Genomic DNA, 20,825 nt, shown 5'->3' with positions numbered 1-20,825 from the left:
TTTCAGTCTTTTTTTTCGGGAAGCACAAGATTCCAATCCTACCATCCAAAAAAGCATAAAACACCACTATTTAATATCTAGTTTGGCTAATTGAGACTAAATTAAATCGTGCTGCTTATGGAATATAATAAATCTATAAAATGGCTGGTGAATAGAGGAATCAGAAACCAAACACATTCAGCTAAATGCCTTTATCAATGCAAAATATGAATACATTATTTAAACAAATTTTGTATTGGCTACATTTTACAGTACTGTATTTTAATCTTAAATAGTGTTCTGTAACCATAAAATACTGTGATGAATGGTGTAAAGGTTACTGCTAAAGAACCGGCTATAGGTGCTTCTTAAACTGTTACGAATGGTTTTCAAAAATCATGTCTATTTGCTAAGATAATTTGATGAAATAGGACACTTAAGTCTTTTTCTTGTTGTGACATAGCTGCAGGGAGATGAATTTAGATTAAAATAAATAATTACAAACAATTTAAATATTAGCAGATCGAGGATATCTACACGAGCTATCTTTTCTTGTTTGTGACGGTTTATGTAAAACCGTAGCAGTTTAATTTCAAAGTTACGCCAAGTGAGCCCATGACATATTATCTAAGCGCATGCGCGGACTCCGTCACTCAGCGAAGCGGCGCTGGGAGTGAGTGCGCAGAGCTACAGAGGTCCATCAATTTTATAATGTGTTGCTGAGCTTTCCTTTGAATCTGTCGCTTGAAACCGAGACAAACAAGGAGGAACGGCAACCATGCTGCGTGTGTGCTGGAAAGGTGCAAATGCAGCGGCGCAGGTGAGATTTTTTTTAACTCGGCGGAGCGGTCATTCAGTGACCCACACACACCAGGCCTGTTGGGGTGCAGCCCCTAATAACAAGTTTTTAAAGTACATCCCTCAGATGTTTGCCCCGTTTACTCTGGAGTGTGCAGTGTACGGTTTGAGGGTGTAAATATGTTGGTGTTTAGCCGTTGGGCTGTGTGTCATTAGAAGCGGCTAAAGCTGTAGCTGCTAGCTGGGACACTTTGAGTTCTACGCAAACAGCGTAAGACGAAGCGTGGAGGGGCGGTGCTTCTTTTTTGGTTGACAGCTCTGCAGAGCAAATGAAATTACAGCTTGAAGAGACTGGCATTTACTTTATCCAATAGGAACCGCTGTTTCTGTGTTACGTAGATGAAGGCGGGCAAACCATGATTCATGTTTTCCGTCATCCATTCATGAAGGGGTAACCGATGAGTGAGGGTCGAGCAATTTATGGTTTGCTGGTAAAATGTATTTTGTTCGTCTACCCGCACGATTTTCACGAAAACTCTAATGGATGGAGAACGAACGAGGCTCGTATTGTTAACAATACACGTTTATGTTTGTCCATTGGGAGGACGTGACCTTGTCCACATAGAAGTTCACTTAAGTTTTCTACGTGACATCAGAGAAACCTGTAGACAGGATTTTCAAATTCAAAGTTTGATGCACAGTTATAAAGTTGCCCTCTAGTCATAAATTATAGTACCAGTAAATACATTTGATTAATATCACATTTTATTTTATTTTTTTTAAATCCCCAATGCATTAAAAGTGGTTTAGAAGTACACTTTTGCCTTCATTTTGTATGCATGGAACAATTCATATGCAATCAGTCTCTCCCTCACTACTGCTTTGCTGCTTGCCTGCAGTCTGAAAGCCCAGTCCTGTACGTTTACGTGGTGTTTTCTTGTTTTTATGACGTTAGAAACAGTTGCTGTCTGAATTTATCTGTTTCAGGTGTTATTTAAAACCTTTAGGTTTAAAAAAATGTTCTTCCATGATGTGGGCTGCTTTTTTCACTCATGAAACATCATCTGTTATACAATGGATAGACATATTTACAACATACACATAAATGATAACACAAACTAGATAATTTACTATATAATATTTGTTACAATACTTTCTAAGTCTACACCATCTTTGAATGTCCGGTAATTGTCTGTAATTCGTGGCAAAATTAAAATCTAGTTCTCACATTTGTCTCTTCAGAAATGCCTCTGTGGAAAGGTAGCTGCTCATCCCCTGCAACACTGCCGTCGTTACACCTCAGCTGGAAACTCAGGGTAAGAATGGAGGAATGACAAATTACTGACTGAGCTTGGAGAGTGTCTACAAACGTATCTGTGGTTGTTTATTCAAACAGAATATCTCTAAATCCTCTCGTGTATTTGATTATTTGCTTGTGGGGCCTCATGTTCACAGCAAAGGGTGTCAGTTGAGTTTAGATAATAGATGTGTTGCTGCAGCAGTTGCTTGATCATGTGATACTATATAATATATTTCCTCCTAAAGACAATCAATAAAATGTGTGTTTGTGTGTTTCAGGTCTGCTGCAGGTAAGATTGTGGCTGCCAGTCTTCTGACAGTCGGTGGAGGGTTAGGTGGCACAATCCTGTATGCAAAATGGGACCCCAAATTCAGGGCCAATGTTGAGAAGAACGTTCCCTACTCTGACCAACTGTTTGAGATGACTCTTGGTCCCCCTCCACCACCATTCATCCCTCTACAAAAGAAACCAGTAAGAGGCTAAATCTATTCATATGTAGATTCAACAGTATTTTTTTGTATTTCTTCCACAATGTCCTTAAGCTTATCCTGAGCTAGCTGACCCATCCGAGATTCTCTTTCTCTGGGATAGTGGTTGTTCTCTTATAAGCCTTTATGTATGATTTGTTTTAGATTAAGGTTGAACCACTGCAGATCTCTTCAGTGTCTGAAGCCTCAAAGGACTCAAAGCAACCCAAATCAAAAGGCAAAAGTAAAGAAAAACAGTCAGAGCCAGCACCTGTTGAACCCAAACCTGTTGCAGAGGAAACCCCAGCTCAGTCACAACAGACCATAGAGGGTGAGTGTATAAAATGGCACAGGTATATAGAATAGATGGCTAGTTATGTGGATAGTTTCTGTAGCACATTTCAGGTTTAAAGCAGCATTAAAACTGCTGCAAAATACAGAGTTGATAATTCAAACATTCACCATTTAGGAGTTAAAGCAGTTTTTCATGCATTCTCTCCATTTACCTAGGCTTTAAATGTAATGGACAATTGACTGATACCTAGTTTTAATAAATGAACTCTTGGGGTCTGTTGATGGTAAATCACATTGATAAAAGCTCTGGAGTTGAATCTGGTAGTTGTTCATGGGAACTCTCAGTATGTGGTTTCCTTGCTATCATTAGGCTCAATGTACCACATGCACAAACGGTGTGTAATATTATTAATGGAAGTATATTTACTGTGATAACAGAATGTATGTAGGAGAAAGTTTAGCCATATGCTCACCAGGAGTGGAAATTTAATTATATAATGTCAATTACTAATAAGTGCATTGGTATGTTTTTATAGATACTAATTTTTTTGCCTGGGGACTTTATTAACTCTTATGAGTCTTTGTGGCCATTTGTGGGGGCTATTAGTTTAATGCTGACTCATTTTCTGTATTTGCAAATGGTCTCTGAATGTCATTTTAGTGCTTTTAACCTACATTAGGAACATCTATCTCATCCATTAATCTAAAATTGATTCCCTAACTAAATCGTAGGGGTGGTTTCCCACACATGGATTAAGCCTAGTCAAGGACAACACAGCATTCTGAATTGTGATTTTTTTCCATTCATAGGAAGGAAATAATATGTGAAGATTGAAAGGTTTAGCTTGCACTTGTGCAGTAAAATCTTTCATGAACGGTTAGCTGTATTTTAATATTGAAACTACAGCACAAATAAAGAATTAAACTTTCTGGTATGAAACATGTCCAGGATGATGGACATTTTTGAAAAATTCCCACAGCTCCCATGAACATGTTTAATTTAATATTCCAAACTACATATGATGTCATTAGCAGATGTTTCTTGTGCCTCAACAATATTGCTTGATAAGTTCAGTCATCCTCATGTAGGTTTATGTTGTTGCAGAAGCCTCAGCTGAGGCAGCTCATATCATTTCAGCCATGAGTGAGGTGCAGTCTGTGCCTGCTCCTGGCACCAGCAGTGAACATGTGACCGCAGAGTCTGAGGCCCAAATGCCTCCACCCATCCATTCTGTGGCAGGTCAGAGCTGCACTAGAGACCAGTGCTGCTGCCCTTCCGCAACGGATTCAGGACCAGTTATTACGCTGTAATGCAGTCCATAGTCAGACAAAAGCTGCTCCTGGATCAGTTGATCAGGCATACAGCACCGGTGCTTACCCCGCTACATGTGTTTGAGATTCTTCTTCCTCTGTTTTTTTTATGTTTGTTTGTTTTATGTCTTTTCAACTTCAGGACCTTTCTATTTTTGTGTAACCCGTTACTAACCCACTAATCTCTTACTTTTGCATGTCAAAGACAAGTTTTTAAAATCAGAACCCTAACTCATCTGCATTGCACGGAAAACTCACTATTAATTTTGAATGGCTGGAATGTTCATACCCATAACCTTTTTGCTTAGTTCATTTTTCTTGTTTCATTGCATGCCCCACTGTGCGGAGGATTTGGGACACAGCTCTTAGCATGTCTTGAACTTTAGTCTTAATTTGTAAGACCTGTGTGTAATTGTTTTAGCTGAAGAATGCCATGAGTGTGCCTCCCAGGAACCTACTTTGAAAGAGCGGCCTGTGGAGGAAGTGGCCGCACGCTTAGCTCAGCAGGACCGGGCTGAACAGGAGGCTCTGACTGGTAGGTGCCTTTAAAGGCATTCTTACAGGCAAAATCTCACATCACTGCCTACCGTTCAAAGATAAAATCTACTTTACCCAGAAAAATACAAATACTGACCAAATACTTTTTTGCATAATATGCAGATCAGCATACACTAATCTGTAATATGAAATGTGGTTCAGTATACACAACTGTAGCAATATGTCTAAAATTACATTAACACAATAAGTAAGTACAAACATTATTCTGTCCTATTTCCTCTAATACAGTTTCCAGTTTTAACTTTCAAACCAAGTGTAGTTCCATGTGGAAGCACAGTTAAGTCTATCATGTCAGTTGTCATTTATAGCACCTATGTTCGAATGCAGCTTTTTATATTGCTTCTTAAGCAGTGCATTCAGCAGAAAGTAAGGACAGTGCTCACGTGACCCATACATAAATCAACAACAGTAAACTTAAAAAAAGCAATTAGCAAAGTGCAAAGCGATGTTTCCCTCAGGAGATTTTACTATTAAAGCATCCGTGAGCTGTACAAAATTTGGAAACTTCACTCATGTTCAAGTTCATGCTCCATTGAACTGTAATAATGAGTATGAAATATTATTAGTAAGTACCTGAAGAGGTGGGTCTCTTATGTAAAACACTTTACATGGCCACAGCATGTCCAAAAATGTTTACAAGATTATGACAATTGATGAGTGTTTGAAATGCAGTGTGTGTGTGTGTGTGTGTGTCTGTGTGTGTGTGTTCAGCTCTCTCAGCTGATCTGGAGGAAGCCCTGGGGACCTCTGCTAAGTTCACGCTGCAGGCCATCGGTGCCCAGGAGGTAGCACTCACTGCCATTGGCACACACACACTGAAACTCAGAGAGGCCATGGACTCAGAGGTGAGATCTTGACTCTCCAACAGGTTTACCCTTCAGTTTTATATTTTTATTTGACAATACCCATAAAATGTGTACAGAGCATCTATAGTTGCTTTTTTAAAGTTTTTGGAACACAGCAACTTTGAACTTACAAGACATCTTTGGTAGTTTATATTTGATGTGATTTGGCTACACCATTTAGTGTATGTAATATTTGTCACTCTGTAATCACGCACTCTCTCTGCATGTACAGGATCCTTCAGATAAAAAGTCCTCTCAGTGGAGGGAGCTGGACGATGCACTGAGTGAACGAACCCGTTCCGTAGACCAGGCTGGACAGGCTCTTCTCCAGGCTAAGTAAGAACACAAACTACTGATATTGTTAAAAGAAAATTAAATTAAAGTGAAATCATTACAGATACATTAATGTGTTAATTCTGAACTTGCTATCTTTATTTATTTGCATAATTATAAACCAAAGACTGCCAACAAAGAATTCCGCTTAAACTGCAATACGCAAAACTATGCACTCTTGTGGTCTGTTCATAGTGCTCTTTCAATAACCCTGGAACAGGGCTGGAATCTTGAAACTTGTTTTTCCCCATGCTGTTCTGTTGATCATTGCACAAAACGGCACAATTGATGTCACTGTATTAGATGTATTTATTCTGTTCAGTTACTTGTACAATTATTTCTATAACCTCCTTTTCATGTGTGTTGTGTGTAATCAGAGAGCAGCTTGAGAAGCTTAGAGATTTGATCAACAGTGCCAAAGAGTCCAAGCTTGAATCGGCAAGACCTCAGATCCTTGCTGCAGAGGAAAACTTGCACAGTATGATTGTGGATTTGGACAAAGTTGTAACCAAAGTAAGTTCCCAATAGGGTTAAAGAATGTACTTATCAGCTCAAAAATCAGATTAACTGAGCGTTTGAGTCTCTAATCCATTTTAGCTTCAGCAAAAGACGTTTACAAGCACTCTTTGTTACTGTTCAGTCGTTTAGTGTTGACAGCTAGAAATTTGAACACATTGTCTCTGTCTCCATCTGTGTTTCAGGTTCAGGCCGCACAGTCTGAAGCGAAGATTGTGTCTCAGTACAGTGAGCTGGTAAATGAGGCTAGGGCTCAGTTCCAGAAAGAGCTGAGTAGCATCACTCCTGAAGTCCAAGCAAACTGGAAGGGTCTGAGTAAGCTCCCACACACTGTTGTCTTCTCTCCAGTAATAAGCATGTTAGTTTTTAGGGTGGAGTGTCTTTAGAGGTTGGTAAACCGACCTACAGACTGGGAAATGGAGTACTTCAGAATGGTGTGCATAATTATTCATTTTATTGTGGTTTATTTACTTATTTATTTTTTTGAATAGAAAATCTAATCCTCATCCTTCTCCTTTTGATAACTTTATTTAGCAATTTATCCTTTAATTTTAGTCCTTTATTTGGAAGCAATTAAAGTAGAATTCAGTTGTAAGGATTAGCTTAGTGGTTGATTTGCTGACAAAACCATTCTGTACTGTTGTCCTTGGTAGCTGTATTTGGAACAGTGGATTCCCATATCCAAACATATATTGATAAGCCACAAATATATAATCACTGAAAGATGACTTGTGTAAAATTCTCATGAAAGTGTTACCTGTCAAAGGTTATTTTAGGAAGCAAGTTAACAGTTCTTGACATTGATGTGCTGGAAGCAGGAATACAAATTTGGCAAATTTGACATGGGCAAAATTGTGAGGTTTGTATTGTTTTGGTCATAGAATATGTTTTAAACAGCTGGTCCTTTGAAGCATTCCTGGTATGCAGCTGTTAACTACAAAAAAGGGTTCATGAAATTACAACTGGTGAACCGGCAGCAGGGAAGGAGTCACCTGATAGGATAATTTCCCCAAGAGTAAAGTTATGATACAGTTTGTCTATGGGCTTACCAGCCAGAATTAATTCCCTGCATTCCTCTCTACAGCAGGAAAGCTGAGTGTAGATGACCTGAACTCACTAATCGCTCATGCCCACCGCCGCATTGACCAGCTGAACCGCGAACTGGCTGAGCAGAGAGTACGCGAGCAGATCCGCATTGAGGCAGCACTTGATCAACAGAAGCACGAGCACCAGAGAGCCATGGAGCAAACTATGACCACAGCAATACAACACAGCCGTGAGGACATGAGACTCGAGCAGGAAAAGAAAGTAGGACTGTAATTTGTTTATGCACTAACTTTGCCTTTTTGATACTATATCTGTTTTATGTCCAAACGTTCTTTTAAATAATTAGATTCCAATATTTCATTGTCCATTGTTGACAAAAGGTCTGATTTTACAAAAAGCTTTAATAATATCTACCGAGAAGCATAAATGAAATTGGATCCTACGTAAGAGCTGCTACATAACCTTTCCTAAATATTAGGTACAATGCTTCTATGCACAATGCCAAGTAGGTCATATAACCCCCAGAGTGTGGAGCAGCTAAACTGCATTTTCTGGTGTGCTGGAGGAACACCCTGTACCATAGGGATGAGTTTGTCATGCCAAACATATCCTGTAACATTAGTAACTGACCTCACTAATGTTTGAGGCTGAATGACATAAAATCTTCACCTCAATGTCCTAACATCTGATGACTTTCCAGAAGAGTATAGGCTGTTTCCAAACAATAGTGTTTAGCTTTAAAGGTTTTAAATTCTCACGGTCATGATGAAATATATTGAGATCTTTTACACTATTTTGGAAAAGGAGGGTTTTTTTTGTTCAGAATAATTGGCATGAAATAATCTCACTATGTTCAATATAGAGAGCAGCTTTAAAGATGGTTTATATACTGTACACTGTATTGTAGACATTGTTGTCATGAGCTGATCACACCTTCCCTCCACGTGTCTCTCAGGTGCAGGAGGTACGTGAGGTGATGGAGGCGGAGATGAGGACTCAGCTGCGCAGGCAGGCAGCTGCACACACAGACCACCTGCGCGATGTACTTAAAGTGCAGGAGCAGGAGCTGAAGGAAGAGGCACAGGAGGTGAGGAACACTCACTACTATACTCCCTTACACATCTTTTAAGTGAAGGCACATAGAGCATTTATATTAGGCTTATTTTATTTCAGTCTCTTGTGAAATAGTAGGCTGAGATGATTCCCCTAATCTGAATATTTGTATGTTTACATTAATTTCCTACAGGATTCATCGAGAGAATATAAAGATTTTGAATCAGCACAGTTTCTATATAGATTTTAGGTTTCTATTTTATAAAAGATGATTGGATGAAATCCCTGAACCTCTTAAACCATATTTTATCTGGAAAAGCTTGTTTTAAGGGAGAATAAATATAATTTCTGTATAATCAGGGACAGCTAAAACCGTCATGCGGAGTTAAGCAAATGAATGAGGAACACGGTTTTCCTGGTCTCAAACTGCCCCCTTTTTGCAGAACCTGAGCATTAAAATGATGGAACTGGAGACAAACTATCGGCGTCAGGCTCAGGAACAGCTAGACTCCTTCACACTAGATGTGAACTCTGCCTACGCAAGGCTCCAGGGCATGGAGGAGGCCATAGACAGTGAGTTTGAATTATTTTATTTTTTTAAAGCTCTTTTTAGTTTCATCTCATGCTGTGTTTTGATGGCAGGATCCATCATTCAAATGTAGCAACTTTAGTTATGAACCTTATGATTGACTTGTATTAAAAAAAGAATCCCATGACTGTGATGATTGAGTTTACCCCTCAGTGCTTAGGTTATAATAAAATGTACGGTCCTCCCCCAGGTCATGTCGTAGCTGAGGAGGAGGCCCGCAAGGCTCATCAGCTGTGGTTATCTGTTGAGGCACTGAACTACACCCTGAAGACAGCAGCTGCTGATACTCCCACTGAGCCTTTAGAGGGTGCAGTTCATGCCATAAAGGAGAGCTGTGCAGATAATGAGTTTGCCCAGGCTCTAACTACAGCTCTGCCTGAAGAATCGCTGACCCGTGGGGTCTACAGCGAGGCCTCCCTGAGAGCACGTTTCTATAATGTCCGGCGGTTGGCACGGCGTGTGGCACTGATTGATGAGACGCGCAACAGCCTGTATCAGTACTTCCTGTCCTATCTACAGTCCGTCCTCCTCTTTGAGAAGGAGCAAGAGGCGCCGCCTGCCAAGCTTGCACCCCAAGACCTTGATACTTTCAAGCTGCTTGCCTATGCAACCTACAGCATTGAGCACGGTGATTTGGAGCTAGCTGCCAAACTCATCAATCAGCTGCGCGGAGAGTCACGCCGTGTAGCTCAGGACTGGCTTAAAGAAGCCCGGCTCACCCTGGAAACCAAACAAGTGATCAGCCTCCTTTCAGCATATGCCAATGCGGTGGGTTTAGGCACCACCCAGGCTCCTTAATCATCCCACATTGACAGAGATGTAAAAATTAGGACAGCTGTTCCATCTACTACTAACAGCAAGCGGCTGCTCCTTAATTTAATTTATACATTATGTGGCACACTAGCCAATGTGGTTTTGGGATTTTTTTTTATTTGTTCAATGCACTTTTGCAAGAAGGAAGGCTTTGCCCTGAAAAATAAAGTGGCCTACCACGCAGTACAATGAGCTGAATGTCTACATGTACCTCATGCATATCTCTAAGGTAACTGTCGGCATTATCTCTCTCCGATGTATTCTTAGTGCACTTACGGATCCCTCCTAAACATTTTGCGTGTGCATTTAGCAGAGGAAAAGCCCTTTGGTTGAGTTCTACTTTTGGTAGCCTGAATGAAACTTAACTGTCCCTTAACTGTTTCAAGATTCACACTTAAAGTTTCAGGTTGAGAACACTGGTTGTTTATTAACCAGATGTTGGGAAATAATCAAATCTGTTTTGTCATGTTTTATTCATATTTCCACCACAATATTGGATATCAATAAATCATGGATGTTGAGTCATATTCCAGTTTAGTATGTTTTCATTTTACTCCTGCTTGTCCAAAACAGTGCAGTTGCTGTATTAAAAACCTTGCACTTCTTGATAATCACTTTATAAATAAAAAAAAACTAACTTATTAGTCTAAATTATCTTCATCTAGGATACCTGAATAAAAGAGCAGAGATCTGAGTTACAAAAAAGCAAGCTTACGCCACCCGCCACAGGTAGCCCAGCGAGCGTTCTGTTAATTTGGTAATCTTGCTGGGCAAGCATCTGTTGTATCGCAGTTTTTTGTAGCATTGTAGCATTAAGTGTGTAGCTGGCAAGTTATATTAAGCAATAGAGCACGAAAAGAAAAATTCCCCCAATATCCCCCACCTCCGCCAGCATCTTTGTCTGACCTTCAGGGTAAATACACCTTGTAGGTAATTTTTTTTTTATTATTCATTATAAATTAAACATTTTATTTGATATGAGCAAATTGAGTTGCAAACTCGGTCACAGAATGAATTAAACTCGTATGTCAAGGTTTTACTGTATATCCATCTGAAGGTCAGCGCAGTAGCTCAAAAATGAACAATAAAACAGACCATTCATATAAGAAAAAATTTAATTTTTTTAGAATTATTGAAATGTTTGTTAAATGATACACAATATTTGCCTTTTAGTCACTCTCATCTGTGGTAGATTCCAGGTCTGACAAGATATTCCTGATAAGAGAAAGAGATGCTAGATTCATTATGTATTCCATGCATCAATGCCTTGAATGATTTTCCTAAATCATTTTTTTTTTTTTTTTTAAACTGAAAATATAAAGACTTACTTTTGTTCTTCAGTTAAAACAAACTCCTGCTGTACTCTCTTCATGAGATTTGGGGTGACTGGCAGGCAGAAGCTAGCTGAAATCTGAACCAGCTCCACTGCCTGTTGGGCATTGTTGCTAGACTTTATACATGCCAGGATCTGATTCATAAGGCTCTCACTGTGAATAGAAAAGCATCTCAGTTTGTACAAGACACACATGACCAAGACAGCAACATAATTTATATTTTAAATGATAAACACTTATTATATCAAATGCAGAGCTCTGTTTAATGGTTCTGGTTCATTAGATCACAGACTGAGGCCATACTTACGATGGAACTCTGTTGTTAAGTTTGAAGAGCTTTAACATTTCCCTGCATAAAATAAATAAATAAAAATAAATAAATTAATTTAGGTTATTTATATGGTTTATTTGAGTTTTGTTCTGTTGTAGCTCTCACCAGACTTGCTGTGGTCTTTCAGCCTCCAGCAGAATTGAGGTAATGCTGGTCAAGGAGCTAACTGACCAATTTAACGGTACCCTACGGTCAGCCTGTGTGTACAGGGCCTTCACATCCAAAGCACAGTCTGCAAATGACTGCTGCATCTGCACAAAACAGAATATTAAGTCCAATGAAAAGGGATGGCCTGGAACAGCCATACATGAGCTTAAAGTGATGATGCCAAGTGTTAAAGGAGAATAAAGCCCACCCAGGCATTGAGCTCTGGATCATTTAAACTGCATTCCCAGAGTGATGGATCAACATCTAATAAGTCTGAGTGGTGTTTTTAAAGCAGAACTTAGGCAACACATAACTCACTTATGAAGTCTAATTTAGTTCAATGCTATATATCATATCTGTGTGTGAAATCTTTACTGGTTTTGCCATTTCCTGACATGATTATACCTCTGGGCTTTGTTTCTCACGAGCCATGAGGGAAAGCATCTCCTCCACCAGTTCTGTTTTGTTGTCGTGGCCCATCCGCTTGATATCTGCATATAACAATCATAAATATACATTTGGTCACCAAAATGAAAAAAATAAAATTTATTCTGCAAATCGTAAGTTGTGTTTGGTGCCTGAATTTAGGCAGTTATTAATCGATCTGCCACAATCATGATCTGACTGCAAATAATTTTTCCTATATTGTCTATATAATGTACTGAATTGTGTTCCTTCTGTAGAGCTGAAAAAAACTAATGCAAACAAAGTACAGATACAGTAATTGTCTTAAAATATGAATACCATAAAATAAATTAAACTTTTTTTTGATTTATTAAAACACACTCAAATATTTACTGTATAGAATAAAACGTAACTGATGCTAGAACATGCTGTGAATAAACTTGAGATGTTCCTGTTTTCATTTGGGAGCTGCTAAGAAGCTAGACAACAAAATTAACGTTTTGGGCCACTATAGGCTCATACCTGCATCATCAGCTTAAAATAACTTAAGTAGTAGTAACAAAAGAGGGAAATTTGATATTACAAAGTATCCCATTCATAAATTCTGCCCACCTTTCCATATCTGAGGAATGAGGTCCAATCTGTTGTCTGTGTCAAGTGCCTGAAGCAAATCTCTCATACCTTGAGAGTTGGGGTAGTACAGCTGCAACCATAGACAAATATTGAGTTTGTTTTATGAGCCATGCTTTAAGTTGAGCCTTTAAATGTTTGTTGTTCTTCTGTACTTACTGAGGGAATGAGCTCTTTATACCATTTCAGCACGACGTCGATGTGCTCCATCATACACAGCAGGTTGAAAAATCGCCCACTGCAATGGGTAGATTGCTTAAGGTCTTGCTACATTGAACACAATCAATCAAACCTGATCTGGGCTCAGTTCTCAAAAACATCTTAGTGGTAAGATCTTTTTAACAGAGAGAGTTCAATGTGATGCTCACTCTACCACTTATGAATCTTCTTTGTGTTAAGATGCTTTTGGGAAACCCAGCCCTGACTACTTTTCACTGGAAGTAGAACTGACACTATAAAGCAGCATTAACTGATTTCTTTAGACAAGTACATTCTGTATGCCTCCAATGAGCCATACTTACTAGTAGATGCTCTGATAGTAGGAGTCTCCCAACAGTTTCCAATTCTCTCCCACTCTAAGCAAACTGTGCACTCTATAAGCCTGCTCAATATCCTTAGTGCCCAGACACTGCAGAGACATAACAGAACAGCAGAATTTTATGTCTGCACAAAGAGCACTGTGTGGGAAGCAGGACAGGTAAACAGTAATAAAAGAAATGTTTAAAAGTGTATTTACAATTCTCATGGCATCCTTGAAGAATTGCACTGTAAAACAGCAGAACAACAGTGGTAAAAATGCTGGTATATACATTTACAATCATGTTCATCTTTAAATACTTAGCATAAATATACATTTCAAAACACTAACCTGAGGCATAAAAAAAATAAAAAATAAATAAAGAAGCATCCATCTCAATGTAAAAGCCCTGTCACAATTAAATTAGTGAAAAGGGCACATTAAAAGTTTATAGGGGACAGTCAAAGACTCCTATTGTATAAAAAGTAAAGAAATGGCACATCCTACAGCCCAAGGGGGTGCAAGTGTGAGGACGTGAATAGGGTTAAAGACATATGAGAAATTCCGGTTTTGGTAATACCATCGTCTGGATCTTGGGCAGTGAAACTCTTTCCTGCCATTTCACTCAACACATCCTGAAGTATCTCTGTATGCCCTTGAGCTGAGGAGGCTGCAGAACAGGAAAAGGACTAGAGTCAGACAACAGAGCTAAATAATTATTCAGTAATAAATTCAGCAGCATATAGAGTACTGAGCACACACCTTTCGTAATCTTTCAGATATTTTGAGATGAAACCATTACTTTTGTATTCCAATTTTTTTAAACAAAAATAAAATGAAGATTTGGGAAAGAAACACTGGAGTATTTCTAATAAAAAAATTGTAATTAACTTTTTATAACATGTTCAAATAAGTAATTTTTAAATTCAGGTTTTACCTGAAGCATGAAATGGCACTGAGCCAAGTTACCTACACCCCCTGGCAAAGATTATGGATTCTACACACTTGGGATTGTTTTCAGACAGATTTTTTACTTTGTAGCAAAGAAACACATCACAAACGTGACGCAAAATTTTAAGCTCACTACCTAAAGGTTTGGCTTCATGGAAGATACATACAGTACTGTGCAGAAGTCTTAGGCACCCAAGATAATTATATATATTTAAACTAATGCCTTCTCAGTAAGTGTGGTGCTTGTATAAAATTATATATAATCACAGTAAATACAAAAAAAAAAAAAAACAGTATAAAATAAATATGAAATAGATTTTTTTCCCCTATAAAGTAGTAGGTGTGAGTGAGTTTGAAGAATAATGTTTTGTTCAGATTCTTCTTGATTGCATGAATTTGTTAAATCAACAGCACACATTATTTAAAATCATTATTTATTAACCGCTAAAACTAGGTATTGGAACATAACCTCAAATAATTTGGACTCCCACGAGGAAAGATTTGGAAAAAGCAACACATTCACACTCACTGGATCATACTCACTGGAATAATGTTATTTGGTTTTATTCTAATGTTGGATTTTTTTTGTTTGTTTGTTTTTTTAGCAAATAAACACTTACTGCACAAAAAATGTTTTTTAAATCTCAATTTATAGTGCCTAAAACATTTGCACTGAACTGTCCAAGAAATAAAATAATAAAAAAAGGCATATTTTTCCAGATCAAGGAAAGAAAGAATTATCTGATGAATTGCCTTCTGATTTAGCGAGCTGTTGGCTAATTGAATGACAGCATGGCCACAACAAGAGATTTACCTGCTTTATAGAAGATCCCAAGGATGTGATTATAGGTCGCCAAACTGGGAGCTATATTAAGAAAGACATGTAATTACATTTAATTACACACTCATTGTTTTGTGTGTTAACTAATAATCATATTTCCAGAAATTATGGAACATTGTGCAGAATGAAAATTAAAAGAGAATACAGTGATGTGCAAATCATGTAAATCCTATATGTAATTAGAAAGAGTACAAGTATAACATTTTTAATATAATTGATGACTGTAATCATACTGTTGTAATCAATGCCACATGTGTATCAGCATACATTTTTAACATAAGCAAATGTCATCCATGCCATGTGCAACATGTTTTACATGCACTCGGTGTAGATAAAAGCTGCAGTTAAATATATGTAAAATACCTCTGAAACTTTCAACAAACTAAAACAAAAACTATATACAGCACTTTTCATAAAACAAAAACATTTAAGGATTCATTAACCAGAAAAATAGAATTTTCAGAATATTCTATTTTCTATGAATGTAATCAAAGAGAGAATCTGTATTGCTTTTAAGTCCTTGACCTGAAGCTGAAATTTTATTAATTAATTATGTGTGTGTGTGACAAACCGATGCCAAGGGCCTTCATTTCATTGAACACTGGGAAGGCCTGTGCTCTGGCCAGTGTGCCGCATCGCCGAAGAGACTTCAGCACAGCATTAAATGTCAGCAGGTTGGGCTTCACCTTCTGCTCTGCCATCTGGTTTAGCAGGTCCTGCTTAAACACACTAAGTGAGAATTTCAGCATCACATAAAAGCCTTATCTGAGATGAAAATAAACTTACAGTGATCAAATCCCATTTTTCATTGTATTTCTCTTTCACGTCCGGCGCAGCACTGATGAGGGCATTGAAGATGTTTACATCAGCTGGAGGAAAAATACATGTAGGACTTAGATTACCGAAAAACCCTATTTTCACTGAAAAAGGTTTAGTATTTAATCACAATGTTTTATAACTATTTTCAGTATAATTATATTATATATAATAATAATTATAATTAATTATTCAGTAGGTACAATCAAAATAAAATGTAATGTAGTTATGACAGATAGGAAATGAGATCTGGGACACATTCATGAATCACTTTCATGATGTTTGTTTTAAACCCTGTATATTTATCCAGTTCTATTGGTCCAGTCATTATGACACAGAGTAAACATAATTGGCTTTTTTTAAATAAAGTAAAAACTGATTTAAGTAAAAAACAGAGACAAGTCTTGTTCCAATAGCACTAGTTAGGTTAAAAAACAAGCAGAATTTCCTACCAGTCAGTCGATTGTTAAGTAAGTCTGTGTAGAAGTCAAATGCCTTGGCATAAGCACCGTGCTGTGGGTTCAAGCACATATGATCAAACTCTGTATTCAGCTAAGTAAAATATGCTGCGCTAAAGCCAATGCTATGACACATACCTTCACCATGCCCCGAATTAGTGCGCCATATGATCGTACGTTACGTTCTGGCATCATGTTAAAGATCCTCTCTGCATTGTTGTTCTCTCTGTGGTTAATACAAATGGGTAGATATATTTTATTGCTTTAGCATTAATACACATTAAGTTAATCACTGTCCACAAACCATTAGCAAACCCACCTCCAAACAGTTTTTAGTAAATCATGAGCTCTTTGTGGCATTCCCTTTTTCCTCTTCACATCTTCTTGCTCCTCCCCCTGTGAAACACCAGAGGCTCTTACAATAAGACTCAACAACTAACACACGGATAACTCTTCAACTCACAATAAATTATTAACATGGTATTTTTGTTCTGATCAAACATGCCAACATTTATTCTGAGGTTGTAATAGATCTCTGATGCGACTGTAAATAGAATTATAGTAAATTGCTTCGTTAAAGTGTTAACGCAAAAAAGAAATATCATAAATGTAAATATCTTATTGCACATAAAAATGTGCAGTAAGACTCCCACAGTCCCACAGTCCAAAAACACACATTGGCAGATGAATTGGCTCAAAAGTGTCCAAAGGTGAATGTGTGAGTGTGTATCGCCCTGTGATTGTCTGGCGCACCCTTCAGGGTGTGTTCCTGCCTTGGGCCCAATGATTCCGGACAGGCTTTGGACCCACCACAACCCTGAACTGCATAAGTGGTTACAGACAATGAATGACTGAATGAATTAATGAAACATCCCAAATTTATTTTTGTCAAATTCAGAGTTACAGGCCAGATTCATGAGAGATATTGTACTAAACAAAATTTGATTTGAACTAAACAAAAATGTATTTACAACATACATGATTGTGGAATATAGATAATAAAAACAATGCATATGCATATTTTAAATGTTTTTACACTGCAAACTAAAGATTTATTTTTGTCCAAATACAAAACATACTTTTAATTGTATTTGACTCCAAAATTACAAAACCAGAGGCAAAACAAAAAGGAAAACACTTTATAAACAGCTTTAATTTACTTGCCACTTTTAGACTTACTAGCTCATCAGTTATCTGCTCAGGGCCAACATCTCCAGTTGGATCCCTGTCCCCATAGAGGCAGATCAAGTCCAATAGGTCATTTGTCAAATCCAGTGACACAGGTGTACCTGCCAAAGTTTAAGGGTAATTTACAGATTACTTATGTAAGTCATTCATTCATTCATTCATTTTCTACAACTCCTTTCTTCTTTTTAGGGCTGTGGTGGGTCCAAAGCCTACCCAGAATCACTTGGAGCAAGGCTGTGATGATGGAGTAGCGCCTGGTCTAGCGCGTGTTCCTGCCTTGTGATTCTGGCTAGGCTCTGGACCCACTGCAACCCTGAATTTCAATAAGTGGTTACAAACAACAAATGAATGAAAGAGTTAATGCATATATATATATATATATATAAATCACAACACATTTGACTAAAACAGAAGCTGCATTGTGTAAGATCTCCTTACCTGCCTGGAGTAGCTGATCATACATATCTACAGCTGCTTTCACCTTCCTGAACTTTATGCATTCTACAAGAGCTGCTTCAGAGACATCAGTTATTTGCAGCTCCAGAGTCTCTGGCATTAAACACTATTATAGGTAAATGAAAGTTAGCGGCCATACTCAAATTTCCTACACATCCTTTTATCAAATTATTAGGATACTGGAAGATAGTGCACATACCGGAATATGAGGGCTTGCAAAATCTTTCTGGAAATACTTGGGGTAAGTATTGATGAAATACTTTGCAGCATTCCTGCCTGATTCCTGGGACAAGGAATATAGTTTCTGTGAAAGAAATAAAATGATTAACTTTAGCCTTACATACAACGTTTAAATTTACAACTAGAACAATTTAAATTCCCCCCCACCCCCATTTAACCTTGTAAGATATTAACAACAAGTTCTGATGAACAATATAATTCTAGCAAGCAGCAGATGCCACTTGAGGGAAGGGGAAAAATACAAAAATGTACTTTTAACCCAGAAGCATAATTAATTTTATTAAAAACAATACCATATCAAATAATGTGTTTAATACAACTCAGTATACACACACTAGAATATTTCAATAAAACAAATACTTACAAACTCTGCAGATGTTTTTGGTGTGAGATAAGCATCATCTTGAAATATATAATGTGATGCAGTGGGATCCTGAAAAATGGACAGTCCCCTTAAAATAATTTAAAAATAGGGAGGTACAGGTAGATTCTACATAAAAAGCACAGCAGAAGAGAGTGAGGCATATACGTTTACATACCCTATTTATGGTGGAAGCCAGAGCTTGCAACACAGACTCTTTATTCCTGTTACCAAAGAAATATGCTTTAAAAACCTTAAATGCATCAAGTCACGCTAGTTCTACAAATAATACTGTCAAAAACTACTGAAATAACATTGTACCATGTCTTCTTTCTTGGAATAACGATTTCTTCTGTGGAACCTGAAAGAAAATAGCAGAAAATATGATCTTGACAGTACAAAGATGACCAATCTACATAAAAGTGGTAGTGAACCCACAAGAAAATATCTAAATGATTAATTAGTGGTGAGTATAATCCAGCAGGGTGGGTTATATGGTTTACAAGCAAGGCAAAAATATGAAAACAAAGTTAAAATCCTCAAACCTGATACAGCAGATGCAGGTTGCTGAAAGATGGCAGAACCAAGTCCAAAATATCTGTTTCAAGGAATAAAACACAAAAGGTAAAACAAGATATAAAATATTTGCTTGGTTCACAAAACCATGTGTCAACCGCAAATTAAAGTACTTGCTGCTATTTTGTCACAGTGCCCATCTAATTAATGAATTCTGCTGCTTTAAATGTGAGTGAATTATGCATCTCCAATGAAACTGAATTCTCTGGAACAGCCATGTGTCTTTGGTCACTAGAACGGAGCATGCTGTTCCTCCCAGCACTGAGCTGTGGAGCAGTGGAACTGCATTCTCTGAAGCTACCAACAGCTGGAGTGGTGTTTGTATGCAGGTTTTCCCAAAACTGTTAAAGTTTTAAGAGCAGTAAAGCAGGACTGAACTCCCCCCAAATTACTCTTGATTTCTAAATAGAAACAGAATAAACAGGAAATGTATTCACTCAATATTCTGATCAGGTTCATGATGCACATCCTGGACAACGTGTCAGTCCATGACAGACCCTGAACACACACAGCCAGTCACTTTAAAAACATTTGGTTGCAGTTTTTTGGGTTGAAGTACCTGAAATAAACCCAAGCAACCACATCAAACTTTTCCCAGACACAAGACCCTGGAGCTGTGTGGCAGTGACCACCTGCTGCACCACCATGTCACCAACTTAAAAGAAAAAGTTGGATATAATATTATGGGTGAGTGTGTAATAGTTTTTATATAGTATATTAACTTTTAAATCCTGAGAGCTGCAATATTTACTCTAAACTATGGTATTAAAAATGAGGTGTTGTCAATTTTAAATTGAGACACTTAACCTAATGTCACAGAACTTGTGATCTGCCTGCAGAGAAAACCAATCAGAATCAACCAAACACCCATGAGCTCTGATTTTACAACCAAACTGACTGGCAGTCCAGCATTAATAGTATATTCTTTTTGTTGAAATAAGGATATGAACAATCAGTTTAATGTGCAGGTTTAACACTTTGAATTATTACTTCTATGAGTATATAAAAACTTTTAATAGTATCAGTACTGATATCGGTATCTGACCAGCATAATGTTTAGGAATTACTTGGTATCAAATCGAAATGGAGTGGAATTGCCCATCCACAGAGACTGTACCAAAAACAGGTTAAATTCAATAGCGCCGCCACCCGGTTAAAAAAATGTAAGGATTTTTTTCAGGTCAGATAAGTAACAATTCTCAGTCGGATAACTTATCTTCATGGTTATAAATACAGGGTTGGTATTAACTGAGTTAATGTTAATGATCTTCTGTTGTTAACCTGCATCTCCACTGTGACCTCCTCACACAGAGGAGCATCATAGCACACTATACACAGACACACTTAGCGGCCGTGCTGTAATTAGACCCCGGGAGAACAGTTCTCTAATTAATGGGGATCTCTCACCTCTTCTGCAGCGGAAACTTCACTCCGCGGTGAAGGGTTTTTACTGTTTTCTGTATGTGTCGCCCTACCTGCGTACAGGAGGCAGCCATTTTGCCCCAGCACAGCAGTCAGACCGTACCATCTAGTCACTTGATATGGGGGTAGTTGTCTTTACTGAAGAAATAAAACATAAATCACGATTATGTGATTATTCAAACTTAAGGATATCTAGAGCCAGTAGAACATTAAAAGGAGATAAAACCTGCTTTAGTCTCATGTTTAGAT

The 20,825-nt window shown here is 37.8% G+C and overlaps 2 protein-coding genes across 3 annotated transcripts; one reads left to right on the top strand and one right to left on the bottom strand.

The window, feature by feature from the left end:
- Nucleotides 1-637: 637 nt before the first annotated feature.
- Nucleotides 638-10,412, top strand: immt (inner membrane protein, mitochondrial (mitofilin)). 2 transcript variants are annotated; one of them, XM_066648691.1, is made up of 14 exons: nucleotides 638-799; nucleotides 2,020-2,093; nucleotides 2,356-2,548; nucleotides 2,710-2,875; nucleotides 3,944-4,078; nucleotides 4,571-4,684; nucleotides 5,419-5,552; nucleotides 5,785-5,888; nucleotides 6,263-6,398; nucleotides 6,587-6,716; nucleotides 7,486-7,709; nucleotides 8,404-8,535; nucleotides 8,945-9,074; nucleotides 9,281-10,411. In XM_066648691.1, the coding sequence occupies exons 1-14, from the start codon at nucleotides 758-760 to the stop codon at nucleotides 9,886-9,888; spliced, it is 2,322 nt and encodes a 773-aa protein (XP_066504788.1). In that variant the 5' UTR covers nucleotides 638-757; the 3' UTR covers nucleotides 9,889-10,411. The 2 variants fall into 2 exon arrangements, with proteins under 2 accessions (XP_066504788.1, XP_066504789.1); XM_066648692.1 differs by lacking the exon at nucleotides 3,944-4,078 and having other exon boundaries at nucleotides 9,281-10,412.
- Nucleotides 10,413-10,634: 222 nt separating this feature from the next.
- Nucleotides 10,635-20,698, bottom strand: ptcd3 (pentatricopeptide repeat domain 3). Its single transcript, XM_066648693.1, has 24 exons — nucleotides 20,562-20,698; nucleotides 19,124-19,176; nucleotides 18,900-18,939; nucleotides 18,757-18,802; nucleotides 18,582-18,650; nucleotides 18,177-18,281; nucleotides 17,960-18,083; nucleotides 17,513-17,622; nucleotides 16,653-16,729; nucleotides 16,472-16,559; nucleotides 16,328-16,388; nucleotides 15,846-15,928; nucleotides 15,631-15,775; nucleotides 15,033-15,083; nucleotides 13,848-13,937; nucleotides 13,487-13,515; nucleotides 13,272-13,378; nucleotides 12,910-12,988; nucleotides 12,733-12,823; nucleotides 12,121-12,206; nucleotides 11,674-11,819; nucleotides 11,545-11,586; nucleotides 11,232-11,390; nucleotides 10,635-11,118 (listed from the first exon to the last, which is right to left on the bottom strand). Exons 1-24 carry the CDS (start codon nucleotides 20,648-20,650, stop codon nucleotides 11,073-11,075), a joined length of 2,016 nt encoding a protein of 671 aa, XP_066504790.1. The 5' UTR covers nucleotides 20,651-20,698; the 3' UTR covers nucleotides 10,635-11,072.
- Between the last annotated feature and the right edge of the window lie 127 nt (nucleotides 20,699-20,825).

The sequence above is a fragment of the Hoplias malabaricus genome, chromosome 17 (assembly GCF_029633855.1).
Source record: "Hoplias malabaricus isolate fHopMal1 chromosome 17, fHopMal1.hap1, whole genome shotgun sequence".
Lineage (NCBI taxonomy): Eukaryota > Metazoa > Chordata > Actinopteri > Characiformes > Erythrinidae > Hoplias > Hoplias malabaricus.
This window is presented reverse-complemented; position numbering and strand designations above follow the sequence as displayed.